This window comes from Synchiropus splendidus, chromosome 9 (genome assembly GCF_027744825.2).
Source record: "Synchiropus splendidus isolate RoL2022-P1 chromosome 9, RoL_Sspl_1.0, whole genome shotgun sequence".
Classification (NCBI taxonomy): domain Eukaryota; kingdom Metazoa; phylum Chordata; class Actinopteri; order Syngnathiformes; family Callionymidae; genus Synchiropus; species Synchiropus splendidus.
The window spans coordinates 7926638-7941347 of NC_071342.1; the positions used below are offsets into that span (position 1 = coordinate 7926638).

A 14710-nucleotide genomic window follows, 5' to 3' on the forward strand; every position below is an offset into this window, starting at 1 on the left:
AGGTTAAGTTGGGAGACAGCACAGACACGGGGCCTACTGTAAAAACTCAACCAGAAACAGAAAGATGTGGCTTCTGATTTCACGAGTCATTGAAAAGTTGTTCACCTCCATAGCGACGGGGGGCAGCATTGAGTGCAAAGCCATGCCTTTGGTCCTTCTTTGAACTTCCTTGACTTGTTTTCTTCGTCGAGCTTTAGATGGCCAACTAAAGATGAACACAACAGTCGCTTGCTATCATTTAACACAAGGCTGAAATATGACAAATTACTCTGTACCTTTCCAACGGCTATAGTGATTTATAATGTAACTACACGAAATATTTAAATATCATATTCTTACATTTCTAAATGGTTCTATTTTGTAGCGACTTCGGAAACGTTTTTGTTGGCCACCTAATTTCCCACGCACATGCCATCCCAGTTGCCATAACGCGAAGACAACCGTGTATTTGAGTTTACGTGAAATTATAGCAATCATGTTGAAATCTAAAACCTTCGTTAAGAAGACCCGGTCTGGGGGGGTGATGAAAATCGTGCGGGAACATTATTTGAGAGACGATATTTGGTGTGGAAGCGAGGTTTGTAGCGAGTGCCAGCAAGATTCAACTACTGTGTTACAGAAAGACGCGATTATTGAGAGCAACTTGTGCTCCTTTCCACATTACCTCGTTCCTGACACCAACGTAGTGCTGCATCAGGTAATTTGTTCAAGTGATGATAGTCTTGCACGCCTCCTTTAAGATTCGTTATCTGCGTTACTTAAGTTGGGTCTCCCTTTATACCATAAATTCAGCAATCATAAAGCAACAGTCAATGGCGCGTTCGATCATGTTGTGTGTTTAAACATAATCTTTGTGTGCAGATTACTGTGCTCCATTATTGGTGTATGATTATTCTTCTTGAAATTCAAACTTTGTCACATAATTTCTGATCCCCAGATTGACATACTGGAAGATCCAGTGCTCCGAAATGTGATCATCCTTCAGACTGTACTGCAGGAGGTGCGACATCGCAGCGCGCCAGTTTACAAGCGCCTGAAGGACATCATTCACGAGAAGGAGAAGCACTTCTACACCTTCACCAATGAACACCACAGGTAGAGCATGAAAGTTGCTCTTCAAAAACCCAAGTTTAATTCCCACTTCTTTTTATTGACTATGTCTAATCCAGAGGCGATATAAATAACATCTAAGCATCGATTCCACTCGCTTATCGGCATCTGATTTGTCTGTGTTTCAGGGACACATTTATTGAACGTGAACCAGGAGAGAGTGCAAATGATCGAAATGACAGAGCAATCCGTGTTGCAACCAAGTGGTACAGCCAGCACCTGAAGACATCTGAGTCAGGCGACGATGGACTCAAGGTTGTGCTCCTGACTAATGACCTGGGGAACAAGCAGAAGGCAGAGAATGATGGATTGCTGGTTTATAAATGTAAGTGTTTTTCCAAAGCTTTAAAATGGAGGCCAGTGAAATCTTGATGTTGATGAGCAATTCATCTACAAACTAGGTGAGGAATACATCAAGAGTCTCATAGCGAACCCTGAGCTGGTGGATCGTCTTGCTTTGTCAAACGATGAAAAGGTAAGTAAGCAAATCACGTCGTGCGAGAGTTTAGTGTCACTCCAATGTGTTCTAGGTCAAACAGAATGCACTCTTAACTTATTTTTTCTTACACATCTCAGAGCGATATCACGAGCAGTAAGGTGCTATTCCCAGAGCATCTATCCCTCTCCAAGGTCCAGGCTGGCATCAAGAACGGATCTTTTGTCCAGGGCACCTTCAGAGCCAGCAGAGACAACTATTTAGAAGCCACAGTTTTTGTTCAAGAAGAGGGAAAGGAGAGTACAGAGGTATTTGTTTGCATCCTTTGCTGAGAAACAGGCTAATACATATAGTCTTATCTTAATATCTCTGCCCTTGTTTCTTCTGAACTACATTAATTTCACATCAATTTGTTTCTTTAATGTACTTTATTTTTACTTTTTCTGGAAAATTAATATAGGGTGTGTTCAAATCTTAAATATATCAAGAACGTTATTCAGAATGTTTGAAATGCCACTATTTTTGGAGCTTATCAGAGAACGTCATTTGGCTCTGTCTTTTATCAAAACAGCATCAATCACAGCAGGTTTTTCCTCGTATAAAGAGAAGATTTGTTAATTTATTAATTGTATTTTGTGTTTGTGCCCTAGGTTCTCATTCAGGGTCTGGAGAATCTGAACCGAGCTGTGCATCAAGATGTGGTGGCCATACAGCTTCTGCCAAAGAGTCAGTGGCTCGCGCCATCTTCAGTTGTGCTGCAAGATGTGGGAAAAGCAAAGGATGAAAATGTTGAAGAGGTGGAGGAAGAGGCGGTGAGTCCCAGTGCAGTAATCTAAAGAAAAGGCTCAACTGTGAGTCGGAAGTATGGGGTCTAACTTTCAAAGCACTTCAGCTTTATCCGCTTGCTAGTGACCAATTGTTTGCCATTATTTGATTAAACAAGAGCTTGTTCTTGAACACAGCTTGGTGCTCCAACTGCAGACGTAGCCAAGAAGCCCACCGGAAAAGTCGTGGGCATCATTAAGAGAAACTGGAGACCGTTCTGTGGCATGCTCAATGTTTCACAAATCAAAGAAGTGAGGATGACTCTGTCCTTTTAAATGTTGTTTTTTCTGCTGCATTATTAACGTCTTCAATTCCAATTAGTCGACGCGTCACCTCTTCACGCCAGCCGACCGTAGAATCCCCCGCATTCGTATTGAGACTCGACAGGCATCTACTCTGGCAGGCCAGAGGATCATGGTGGCCATCGACGGCTGGCCCAAACACTCCAGATATCCAAATGTGAGTGTGAGAAACCATTACTTTGATTAATTTCCACATTTCATGAGGTCTTTATTTGTTCACCCATCAGGGTCACTTTGTGCGAAGCCTCGGCATGGCTGGGGAAAAGGACACAGAGCAGGAGGTTCTGCTGCTGGAGCATGACGTTCCACATCAGGCATTCTCTCAAGCTGTGCTCAGTTTTCTGCCCAAAATGCCCTGGAGCATCACTCCGGAGGTGAGGTCAATCCTATAGTAGCCTTAGAAATTATTGTATAATAATAGGTTTAGAACAGAGGTGGGTTATTGAATTGAAATTGAAAGGGGCCAGGTTATATATTGTGACCATTGAGAGGGGCCGTCAAACCCAAAGAAAGGAGGGTGAGAGAGAATTGAAAATAAAAATCAAGTGATGACATCATGTGCGATTATGAAATGACACTTTAAAAATGCCCAGAAAATGTTGGTTTGTTGTGTTTTATTTAATTTAAACCACATTCCATTTAAAGATTCTCGATGTGTCTCATACACTTCAAAATCTACTTTCAGTTCTGATGTATTTTAAGGGACAATAAAATAGCCAACGGAAAAGACGAACAATGAAAAAAAAAGTCAAATGAGAAAGCTATGTTTTGTTATAGAAAGTTAAGTTGTGTTATAATGAACAAAAACCAATGCACAAGACAAAAATGTCAGGGACAACAATGTAAATTTTATAGTTTTACTCTGACTCCAGGAGGGCCACATAAATACAGTCAAAGGGCCACATTTGGCCCCTGGGCCGCACTTTGCCAAGGCCTGGTTTAGAGTCTTCTTATTGTGTCAGATACTCTCTATGCATAAAGCCAATTCATTTACATTTAAGGCTAAAAATACTGTCCTAACTACGAACTGAATTGTGATCAAGTTCCCAACATGTTTGTTTTGGACAGGACATGGTGAGAAGAGAGGACTTGAGGGCGCTGACTGTGTGCAGTGTTGACCCTCCAGGATGTACTGACATTGATGACGCCTTGCACTGCAGAGAGCTGGACAACGGAAACTATGAGGTCAGCATATTTTAACATTTAACCTCAATCATTTTGGCTGTCACTTTTGTTTTTAAGTCAGTGGGCTTACTGTCACAGGTTGGAGTTCACATTGCTGATGTCAGTCACTTCATCAGACCTGGAAATGCTCTGGACCAAGAGGCGGCCAACAGAGGGACAACTGTTTATCTTTGTGGAAAAGTGAGTCCAGCAATGTCTGACTTTTGATTTTCCACTCTACCTGCTTCCCTCCACACAATAGCTGTCAAACTTCCTTTTCATGTCTTTGTCAACTCTTATGCCTTCTTTGTCTTTGGGTCATTGTAGTGTAAATATAGTGACTCCATTAATGACAAACGTTTTTTTTCCTACAATTCAGAGGATTGACATGGTGCCTGAACTGCTCAGTTCCAATCTGTGTTCTCTTCGCTGTCAAGTTGAAAGGTAAGCGCTTTTTTATTCAATGGCTCACTTAACATGAAATCAGAAATGAAACTTATACAAAAAAAGATAATGGTCTGAAATTATTTTTTAATGTTTATATGTTTTAAAGGTGACTTAAAGAAAGTTGCAAGAGTATTTTCTGGAGCCAGAGCTAGATCCTCCATTAGTTACAGGAGAACAGCAAAAATGTCAGCGTACATTTGCGTGGAATTCTGAAGCTCTTTATTTCTCTTGCTAATCTCAATATTGTTTTGGCTCTTTAGGCTGGCTTTTTCATGCATCTGGGAAATTAATAACAAGGCAGAAATTCTGAAGACACGCTTCACCAAGAGCGTAATCAACTCCAAGGTAAAAATTGTTTGTCAATATTACTTGACAAACTTTACTATTATATAAATATTACTTTACTATTATTTTGTGATGTGAGTTTTAAGGCCAGAGGTGACATGTTTTAGCTACGCGCCCATATGTGCTTCCTCTCTTCGCTGTCCAGGCATCTCTCACTTATGCAGAAGCTCAACTGCGGATCGACGACACGACCATGAACGATGACATCACAAAGAGCCTGCGAGGGCTCAACAAACTGGCCAAAATCCTCAAGAGGCAGAGGATAGAGAAAGGGTGAGGAGGAGTTTAGAAGACGAAGTATTTGAGATCGTAATAGCCGTGGATTCATCTCCTCTTAGGGCGTTGACGCTGTCATCGTTGGAGGTCCGCTTCCACATGGACAGTGAGACACACGACCCCATTGACCTGCAGACCAAAGAGCTGGTGTAAGTCTATTTAAACTGAAATCTTCCACTGACCTGTCATCTACATGTGACCAGGACTTGTCTCACCTGTGTCAGCGTTTAAATGACTACTGAATCGTGGAAGTTGTGCCACAAGACTGCAGTCACATGAGTCCCATTCATTTTAGGGAGACCAACTCCATGGTTGAGGAGTTCATGTTGCTGGCTAACATTTCGGTGGCTCAGAAGATCTACGATGAATTTTCCGAATGTGCTTTGTTGAGGAAACATCCTGCCCCGCCGCCGTCCAACTACGACATCCTGATCAAAGCAGCCAAGTCTAAGGTGAGCAGAACATGTCAGTAAGTACAGGGCGCAGCATCATCTCATCTTCCTCTCTTCAGGACGTGGAGATCCGCACAGACTCAGCGAAGGCTCTGGCTGATTCCCTGGACGTGGCAAAGGTCGACAGCTTTCCGTACTTCAACACGCTGCTGCGCATCCTGGCCACCCGCTGTATGATGCAGGCGGTCTACTTCTGCTCTGGAATGGACAGTGATTTTCACCATTATGGTCTGGCCTCTCCCATTTACACACACTTTACTTCGCCTATTAGAAGGTAAGAGAAGAGCAATATCCCTCACACAGCCAACACGTTCACCACTCACGTTCTACTGTGCTCACGCAGGTATGCTGACATCATAGTTCACCGCCTCCTGGCGGTTGCCATCGGCGCTGACAGCACGTACCCAGATTTGATGGACAAACACAAGCAATCGGCTTTGTGTAACAACCTCAACTACAGACACAAGATGTCCCAGTACGCACAAAGAGCTTCAGTCGCCTTCCACACACAGGTGAGCCACCGTCTTTCAATGTGCACTTGCATTTTCAAATGTAATGCTCACTTAACTCATACTGGTCCTGTGTGTTTTAGCTCATTACAAAGATTAAATTGTATGTACAAATAATAATTACATTTGTTTATTCCTATGATGTGAGATGTCATACATGTCCATCTGTTTTACAAATGCCTTGTTCTCTTATAGCTTTTCTTCAAGAGTCGTGGGATTTTAAATGAGGAGGGATTTGTCCTGTTTGTGCGTAAGAACGCCATCATTGTCCTCATTCCGAAGTTCGGTCTGGAGGGGACGGTATTCTTTGACACTAAAGATAAGAAGGCACCAAACTTGATTTTTGATGACGAGGTACTGAATTTCCTCCAGAGGTTATTTTGGTTCCTGAATGTTCGGCTGTTAAAGCTCTCTCTTCTGTTCAGGGTCCCACACTGACGGTGGAGCAGCACACCTTCCGGATATTCGACAGAGTCAAGGTCACCATCAGCCTGGATGACTCCAACATCCAGCACCAGAAGATCCGCATGGCCCTGATTGACCCGATTGTAAGACGGAACTAAACAGAATTTCATTGGACAAACATTGTAAATGACATATTCAAATGGAGAAGAAATGTTTTAGAGAAGACTGTAAGAGTCAGATTGTTTGGATTTACGAAGGAAAGCAGACTGGTTATTCAGGGAAGAGGAGGAAACTGATGAAGGCAGAGGTAGAGCTAGTGCCCTGCAGCATCAGCCATATGTATTCTCAACATGTGTTATACTGTGTTTCAATTGTGGTTTATTTTAATTCCCTGCTAGATTCCTGGTGTCAGTGTTCCAGTCCCCGACATGGAGCCGCAACCCAAGAAGCCCAAACTGGACCGCTGACCACTTGATCTGTGTTGGTGGAGTCTAGAGCAGTCGTTTTTATGTCCATTTTGATTGAAAGGTTTTTAACAACTATTTGAACGTGTTTGTGCTTTCTTCAACCATCGTTCCATTTTCAGCTGGGCTCACATAGGTACATGTTTCATTAATTTAATATGAAGTTTATAACAATTGTTTAACTTCATATGAAACTTTTTTTTACTAAAAAAAAAAAAAAAAGTAGTATAGCATTCAAATATAACAAACACTGCATGTCTATATCCTCAATTTGCTTAGAAATTGTCCTATGTCAAAGCAAATTTTGACTTTTTTTTGGAGGAAGTAAATCAAAATATGACTTCATAATAGTTGTAATTTTGTGCAGGTTTGTCAAACATTTAAATGATACTTTATTAATCCTTGTTCAAATATAACCTAAAATCTAACTGGTAAAAGACGACAGCTGTTTGATAGACCAAATTTATTTGTTGTATTTGGACCTATTTTCCAACATATTGAATTTGTTTTAATTTTTCAAAGAAATAATTTAAAAGTAACACATGTCTATTGTAATACAGTATTACAATAGACAATTACAACTGAGATTTAAATAAATATCTAAAAGATCTGTTTCTAAATAAAGTAGCTCCACCAGTAACTACTTGCAGACCAAACAAAAACAGGAGAAATGCACAATGCAACTAAACGTGTAGAAACACTTAATTTAATTTCATTCATCCCGCACATAATTGTGGATGTAAAAACAGACAAATGGCTCTGTCAGTATTCAAGTCATAAGTCATTCAGCTGGATTTTTACAGCAAAGTGAAATCCCTGAATTCCAACAAATAAAAAAAAAAAAAAAGAAATGAATCAAGCATTAATGCCATTGTTTTATAAAATTCAGAATCAAGTCAAATATTGAGCACCTAAACATGAGTGTTATGCAACACCCAATTCATTAAAGGTGAAACCCCTTTCGCCGTGTTCAGACCTATTTTCATATCCAACCTAACCTGGCTGAATCTGACTTCACTCGTGGGGCCTCACGTTTTCTTCAGTTGCAACCACACTTTGGAACCGCTGGTGACACGCTCACAGTAGTGTTAACATCAGAGCAAGAAACTGCAAATCATTGTAAACTGTTTAAACATGATCATCTCTCCCAGCACTGTTGGTTAGGAGACTCCATGCTGATGATAAAATGCCTGTAAGGGAAGGAAAAACAATTCGGAAAAATGTGAGTTTAACTGGCCATTATAAGCTTGTAATTTGGAGTCAAGTTTCACCTAACAAATGGCTCTACATCTGTTGCTCCATGACAAATTCCTCTCCTCAGCTTTTAATTCTATGTTGATCAATTTATCTCCACTGTTCTTGATTTTATGAACCTAGAAAAGCTGTTATCAAAAACATTCCTACTTTCCAAAACAAGTAGCTGCAGACTTTTCCCAAGACACTGAAGTAACATGTTAAAGCAGCTAAAGAATGCGAGAAAATATACCTTTACTTTTGAATGCTTGCTAAGTTGCAGAGTGTCCTCTGTGTGCATCGAAGTGAAAGACTCTTTGCTTTGACTGTCGGCGCTGAAACCATCGAACACACCAGTGGTACCTGTTGAGGTGGTGCTGTAACCACTGTCCACCTGCAGACACACAGGCAACAAATGCATCAAGTCTGAAAACAAAGAAGTGGCTGAGCTGCTTTGGCGACTCAAACCTGCATGCTGGAGTCACATCGGATGCTGCTTCCATCCACCGATGACATAAACATCTGCGAGTTCTCCACAGCGGACATGTTGCCCATTCTGGAGCTGGTCAGCTGGCTGGGCAGTCCTCCTGCGTCCACCTCATCATCCTCCTCCAGCCTCATCTGCATCTTGGTTGCTGTCAAATCCTCTGACCTGGTGACTTCATTAGAGTCCATAGGTTGCATGTTGGTGGTCACAGGCGAGGTTGGATCCAGATCCATGGAAGGATGTGAGCTGGAGGGTAGATGCAGTTCCATGTCTGGACAATCCTGCAACTTTGGGTTCAGAATGGGAGAGATGATGGGAGGCGACGCCCAGCAGCCCAGTCTGGTTCTAGGCTTGGTCCTGGAATTATGCGGAAGCTGAAGAGGGGAGCAGCTGCGGATCGGAGAGCAGCCCTCCACATATGGGTTCTCTGAACAGGGGTGGACGTCCATGTCCAAAGGAACACCCAGTGGTGTCACTCGGCACTGCTGCCGTCGCTCGTCTGCATAGACCACCGTATTTCTTAGTCAACTACCCTGAGTTAACAACAACACTACATAATATCTGATGACATACCTGAACCTTTAGGTGTCCGTAATGCATTTGAGAAAATTGGTGAAAGAGTAGGAGAGCTGAGTCCAGCTGGGGAAGACCGATCGGGAAACAGAGGGCTGTTGCCAAGACTGCAGTCCCTGAAGCCACCATTATGGATTGGACTCGATGAGAACTGACCCTGCGAAAGGAGAATTAAAAAGGATCTTAATTTGCTTTGTTCTTCAAGAGTTGAAGGTGAATTTGTTTCACGATTCACTTAGCAAGGTCAGACATGGGCAAAGCAAAGCCCCGCGGCCGCATTTTTTGGTTTGCTTTTTAAGATTTTATTATATTATTTATTACTTGTTTCTTCCACCGTACCTACTAATCATTAAATTGAAATGTGAAATAAAAACGTTGCATATTTCAACATTTATTGTCCCTGAAGATCAAAAACAATATAAAATAACAGATATTGGAAAAAATAAACTTGTAATAAACTGCCTTTATATCATATGTAAATGTTTTACCCATAGTTAAGATATTCACCAGTGAAAAATATCCATTATTTGTAGAAAGAATTATTTGCTTTCTTCCGTCTCTCGGTTTGACAGCCCCACGTGCACAGTCACAGCATACAACATTGAATTGCACACCCCTGAACCAGACACATTCCACTTCAATTTAAACTTCATGCTCACCACCCGAGATGAGCGAGGGATTTTCAAGCGTCAACTTAGGTGCACACTCACTGTGGAAGGAGTAGGGGCTAAGGCACGGCAGGCGGTGGGAGAAGAAAAGATGGATGACACAGCACCTCCCTCGAAAGCAACCACATCTCTTTCAGACGGTTCTTCTTGGCTCAAGGGTGAGTTCTCCTTGCTGGCAGGACCATGCTCTGGACTTGGCGGAGTGGAGCAGTGGGATCCACTGGGGCTGCTCTGACCATCGAGGAAGAGCTTCCTTCTCAAGGAGGAGGAGCTGAGACTCTCCTGCACGGCATCGCACGGCTCTCCGTTGCAGTAATATTCGCCTGAGTACAATGATCAAGATGCATTGACCTAAATATTTAATTTTCAAGTTGAATGCATTAGAGACTTACCAAGGAGTTTCTCAAGGTCAAATGCTAAAGGCAATGACAGAGTGGTCTGACAGGCGACTAAACACAAAAAAAGTGTTGTGTCAGTGCACAATTTAAAACAAAACATAATTTATAAAAAAAAAGTTAAAACACATACCTGATAGCTTTTCAGGCTCTGTAGAAGTCAAAGGGCCTGAAAGAGAAAGGCGGAAATAACAATGAATGTGTGCTGCCTCATGCAAAAATATTTTTTTATCATTAATAAAATAACAACAGATACATATTTTTCTCCAAGGACCTTACTTTTCTTCAGCAATGGTGCTGCTATACGCGCATTTGAATCTGCCCACGGCGAAGGCACTATAATTCCTTTGGTAAAGAACTACAGAAGAAACAATCACAATATTATTCCATTTAAATAGAGCAAAAAAAAAAGGGTGCGTCTTTCAATCATTTAGCATCTTCACCTGTTCGATAGCATCTTGACGCTTCTCTTCAATATCAGAATCCGCCCTTGAAGAAAAATACAGATAAAAGCATTTCTTAGTATGATGTATATATTTGGAAAAAACGAAATCTAAAAGTGCTATTTATCCTGTTTAACATGCCATCTAATGTTCAAATAAAGATGCATTGGTGAAAGCTTAATATTGAAATAGAGAGTACTGTCCGCCCGTCAGACTTCTACTGTGCCCCTCAAAAGTGGAATTATAACGTGAAATTATTTTATGAGCTAATGAAACTATAAGGCCCGGCACCTTGTTTGGCTGAGGTAGAGTGACTGTTGGTTGATTTCTTCTGGATCTATGTGAACTGGGAGTAGACTGGCCAGTTCATCGATCGACCAGTTGAGCTTTGCTTCCAAAATCTGAAAAAGAAAACATCTGTGAAGTAAACACGAGGAGAGAAAAAAAATCCTGAAGGGCATGAATAGTAACTGGCAACTCCTTTTCTTTCCCTTATCATGCTGCTTTTTGTGTCTGTACTTACCTTGCTGCGGACACCGCAGTCCACCAACTTTACTGACCTAACTTGACTGTCAACCTTTCTTGTTATGCTTTGTACACATGCACTACTCTGAAAACGAAAGAGTGAATTGATTTATATAAAAAAGGAAAAGTCAGCTTGGTCAAACAACAGTACTTCATATTTTAAAAAAAATAAACATCACACAGAGGCACTCAGTCCTGTTTTACCGCTGAGAACTTACAGGTTTACTGGGTCTTGATTTGAACACTGATGGACTGGGCACGACGGGTTCTCGGAGATGGCGGTAGTCATTGGGACTTTCAAATGGGTTTCGAAACAGAGGTCGGCCAGGAGTTTCTGGCGTGATCTGCAGGTTTGCGTGGTCCCCCATTAACCTGCTCGACATCAAATATAGCCCGCTCAACAAGCGCGTACCACGGCACAATGGAATAACAACCAGGTATTCGTCTGAGTTTGTGGTCGACTTCAGCCCTCTGTTTGGGATACGCTCGGCACTTCCGCCATCTGCTTCCCACTGCTAAGTGTTTTCAAATAAACAATCGTTCTTTAAAACACGACTAGATTTGGTATTGGTTGTTGGTACTTACGTGGATTGGAAGTCTACAGCTCCTCGTCGAGGCGAAATTAAAAACGAAGCAGCGAAAGAAGGATCGCTTCACTCGTTAATTTCAATTTGGGGCCGGAGGAATCGCTGACCAATAGGAACCTCACCCGGGTCTGTCTCAACCAATTGGAGCTCCGCTAGCGTCACTTCCGCTTCCCATTGCTAGCTCGCAAGCTACATGGTCAATATAGCTGCAACCGAACCGATCGGTAGTAGTAAATATCTGTTGCGTTGCTTCATGACCGTGATTGAGTTGACATATGAGACGGTGCTTATATGATGTTTTAAGTTGTTGAGCTCAGAACGTTGTTTTTCTTTACCGGATTGGCTGACAACAAACCGGCCTGACACCATGGCCAGTGCGCCCAACGCCAACCTGAATGCAGTCCGGGAGACGATGGATGGTAAACATGATCCGATCTTTCTTAATACAGTCTGTTTGAAATATGCCGACGGTGCTCGGTTTTAACATTGCCCACACGTGTGAGCCAACAATTTAATGACTATTTTTGGAGATTAGCTGGTTCTCTGAGCTGCGTAAGATTTGCAATGCCTTGTCTCGTGACCATAAATGAATATCCACAATGGGCTTTCTTAGTTAGCCTTTAGCCTTAGCCTTCTTCTGCCACTTAGCCAGGGTCAGGTCACGGAGGCAGCATTCGGAGCAGGGAGGCTCAAACTCCGAGCTCCTGACCAAACTCCTCACCCTATCTCTAAGGGTGCGCCCAGCCACCCTGCGGAGGAAACTCATCTCAGCCGCTTGTATCCGCGATCTCATCCTTTCGGTCATTACCCAAAGCTCGTGACCATAGGTGAGGGTGGGAACGTAGATCGATCGGTAAATCGAGAGCTTCGTCTTGTGACTCAGCTCCCTCTTCACTACGACGGTCCGATACAGGGACCGCATCACTGCTGCCGCTGCACCAACCCGTCTAGCAATCTCACGCTCCCCTTTTCCCTCACTCGAGAACAAGACCCTGAGATACTCCACCACTTGGAGCAAGAACTCTCCACCGACCTGGAGAGAGCAAACCACCTTATTCTGAAATTCTGTGGTTCCCGAGCCGGATCCCCTCCGACCCCTGGCAGCGCCTAGAAATTCTGTCCATAAAAGTAATGAACAGAACCCGTGACAATGGGCAGCCCTGGGGGAGGCCAACATGCACCGGGAACAAGTCTCATCTGGTTTGTTTTCACAATTGTACTGATGTCGTAACACTCATAAAAAGGCTTCTAGAGATATTGAAATTCTCACAACATTTAGTTTTTCTATTCTATTCTTAGTTAGATGATCACAATCTGTGAAGTGAGAAGCCATGTCAACTAGCAGAGACTTGTAGAAGAGCCACTCCTGTTCTAATTCCAGCTTTATTTGTTTCTGCTCCTTATTAAGTCCTTCTGGAGATCTCCCGGCTGCTGAACACTGGTTTGGACTTGGAGTCTCTATCCATCTGTGTGAGATTGTGCGAGCAGGGCATCAACCCAGAGGCCCTATCTTCAGTGATCAAAGAGCTACGTAAAGCATCAGAATCACTTAAGGTACAACAGCATTGTAGGCCTTAAAACAAATAATATAATTATTATTATTCGATTGGGGAGACCAATGATGGACACAAAAGCACTGAACACATGTAATCTGTTATATTTCTGTTAATATTTATTTTTCTTCATCTTTTTTCAGGCGTCTGAAAACTGCACAAACTGACATTCAAACACAGTTTCAGGAGCTACTGGAAGGAACAACTGATATTGTTCCTCCAAGCAACGATCATTTTTTCCAGTGTCGGCCCGTACACGCGTTGTTAGCGGATGCTGTTTGCTACTTCAGTGGCATGAGATGCACTTTTCCGAGAATGATGAAAAACAGTCTTTGCATGCAGCATTTTTTTTGTCAGCACTCTCCTGGCCCTTTTTTCTTCTCTCCGTCGAAGTTAAAACTTTATAGTGAACAACCAGGAGGTGGCGCCGTTGAATTAGTTTTCAAGTTAAATCGTTCAGTCGTATGATCAGCGACAGCTGCACTGTACTGGGGTCATCAAATGAACCACTGTTAGTGTTTGTTTTTTAAAATCCAAACGTCTACTGAGAATCCTGCACTGCGGTTTCTCATGTTGCTTTCATATTTTTAAGTACCTTGAACAATGCCTGTAATTTGTAATTGATAATCCGATGTTCTGCCACAAATATAAAGATATATGTTGAATATCTGGTGTATGTTCTTTTAATTTCCAGAGAAACCTCAACACTAACTACTGATCTCAGTTTTCATTTCTATGGCTTCTCTTGACAAAAGTCTACATGGGCTACAACTTAGTGGCCCTCCATATTGTGGCTGTATTTGGTGTACTTTGTGTTTTCATCTGAGTGCTACAGCGTTTCTCTATGATCTGTTAAAGATAATGATAAATGTGTGTCCCACCATTGAAAACCTTGGCCTACTAAAGGGTAGTTTGCGACTATGGAGTCCCTTCTGATGCTGAAGTGCTTGTAGTCCACACTTGAAATGAACAATGCATCACATATCCAACCAGCGAGTGTGTTGTTTTTATTGCCTCCACGTCTGTGAGAGATGGCTCCATTCATCTTTTATAGGAGGGAAAATGCTGAGAGCACAGAACGTTGCTCCACAGGCCAATATAAAGGGCCAGAATCAACTTGTACAGCAGCGCTTGTATCACTGCCTCCTCACTGCGTGTGTGTAAGTTTAGGTGTTTCTCTTTAGATGTCTACAAATGAGTAGCCCCTAAGCCGCCTGACAGTAACGCCTCAACCCTCACAGGCACACCACGGCGAGAGCAGGGTTGATGGTGTAAGCAGTTCTGTCTTTTCCCTGCTTTGTCTCGCCATCTTGACTGACAGGGCCAGAATCTAAATCTCTTCACACCCGCTTTGATCTCCGAACACAGGATCTCTCTGTTCCTCGACACCAGCATCGTGTTGGCCAAGCAGGGGAAGCATACAGAAGCAGTGCAGTCGTGCTCTTCTGCATAACCCAACCAACCTCTGCGGGGGGTCACCTGAGATGGAGGGAGACCTACATTGAAAACCT

General features: G+C 42.6%; 3 protein-coding genes across 5 annotated transcripts; 2 read left to right on the plus strand and 1 right to left on the minus strand.

The window, feature by feature from the left end:
• The first annotated feature begins 232 nt into the window (after nucleotides 1-232).
• dis3 (DIS3 exosome endoribonuclease and 3'-5' exoribonuclease) lies at nucleotides 233-8325 on the plus strand. Its single transcript, XM_053875678.1, has 21 exons — nucleotides 233-697; nucleotides 938-1095; nucleotides 1239-1435; nucleotides 1512-1585; nucleotides 1687-1854; nucleotides 2197-2358; nucleotides 2509-2622; nucleotides 2693-2830; nucleotides 2901-3047; nucleotides 3742-3858; nucleotides 3937-4038; nucleotides 4217-4281; nucleotides 4545-4629; nucleotides 4775-4902; nucleotides 4968-5054; nucleotides 5201-5357; nucleotides 5417-5631; nucleotides 5701-5869; nucleotides 6062-6220; nucleotides 6292-6414; nucleotides 6670-8325. The coding sequence occupies exons 1-21, from the start codon at nucleotides 476-478 to the stop codon at nucleotides 6736-6738; spliced, it is 2856 nt and encodes a 951-aa protein (XP_053731653.1). The 5' UTR covers nucleotides 233-475; the 3' UTR covers nucleotides 6739-8325.
• bora (bora aurora kinase A activator) lies at nucleotides 7375-11719 on the minus strand. 3 transcript variants are annotated; one of them, XM_053875681.1, is made up of 13 exons: nucleotides 11645-11719; nucleotides 11278-11431; nucleotides 11058-11144; nucleotides 10826-10935; nucleotides 10535-10580; nucleotides 10371-10449; nucleotides 10225-10260; nucleotides 10089-10145; nucleotides 9739-10019; nucleotides 9029-9185; nucleotides 8437-8954; nucleotides 8222-8362; nucleotides 7375-7925 (listed from the first exon to the last, which is right to left on the minus strand). In XM_053875681.1, exons 2-13 carry the CDS (start codon nucleotides 11425-11427, stop codon nucleotides 7896-7898), a joined length of 1692 nt encoding a protein of 563 aa, XP_053731656.1. In that variant the 5' UTR covers nucleotides 11428-11431; nucleotides 11645-11719; the 3' UTR covers nucleotides 7375-7895. The 3 variants fall into 3 exon arrangements, with proteins under 3 accessions (XP_053731656.1, XP_053731654.1, XP_053731655.1); XM_053875679.1 differs by having other exon boundaries at nucleotides 7375-8362; XM_053875680.1 differs by lacking the exon at nucleotides 11058-11144 and having other exon boundaries at nucleotides 7375-8362.
• A 105-nt stretch (nucleotides 11720-11824) lies between these two features.
• Nucleotides 11825-14190, plus strand: mzt1 (mitotic spindle organizing protein 1). Its single transcript, XM_053875682.1, has 3 exons — nucleotides 11825-12065; nucleotides 13055-13200; nucleotides 13343-14190. Exons 1-3 carry the CDS (start codon nucleotides 12014-12016, stop codon nucleotides 13364-13366), a joined length of 222 nt encoding a protein of 73 aa, XP_053731657.1. The 5' UTR covers nucleotides 11825-12013; the 3' UTR covers nucleotides 13367-14190.
• Nucleotides 14191-14710: the final 520 nt, after the last annotated feature.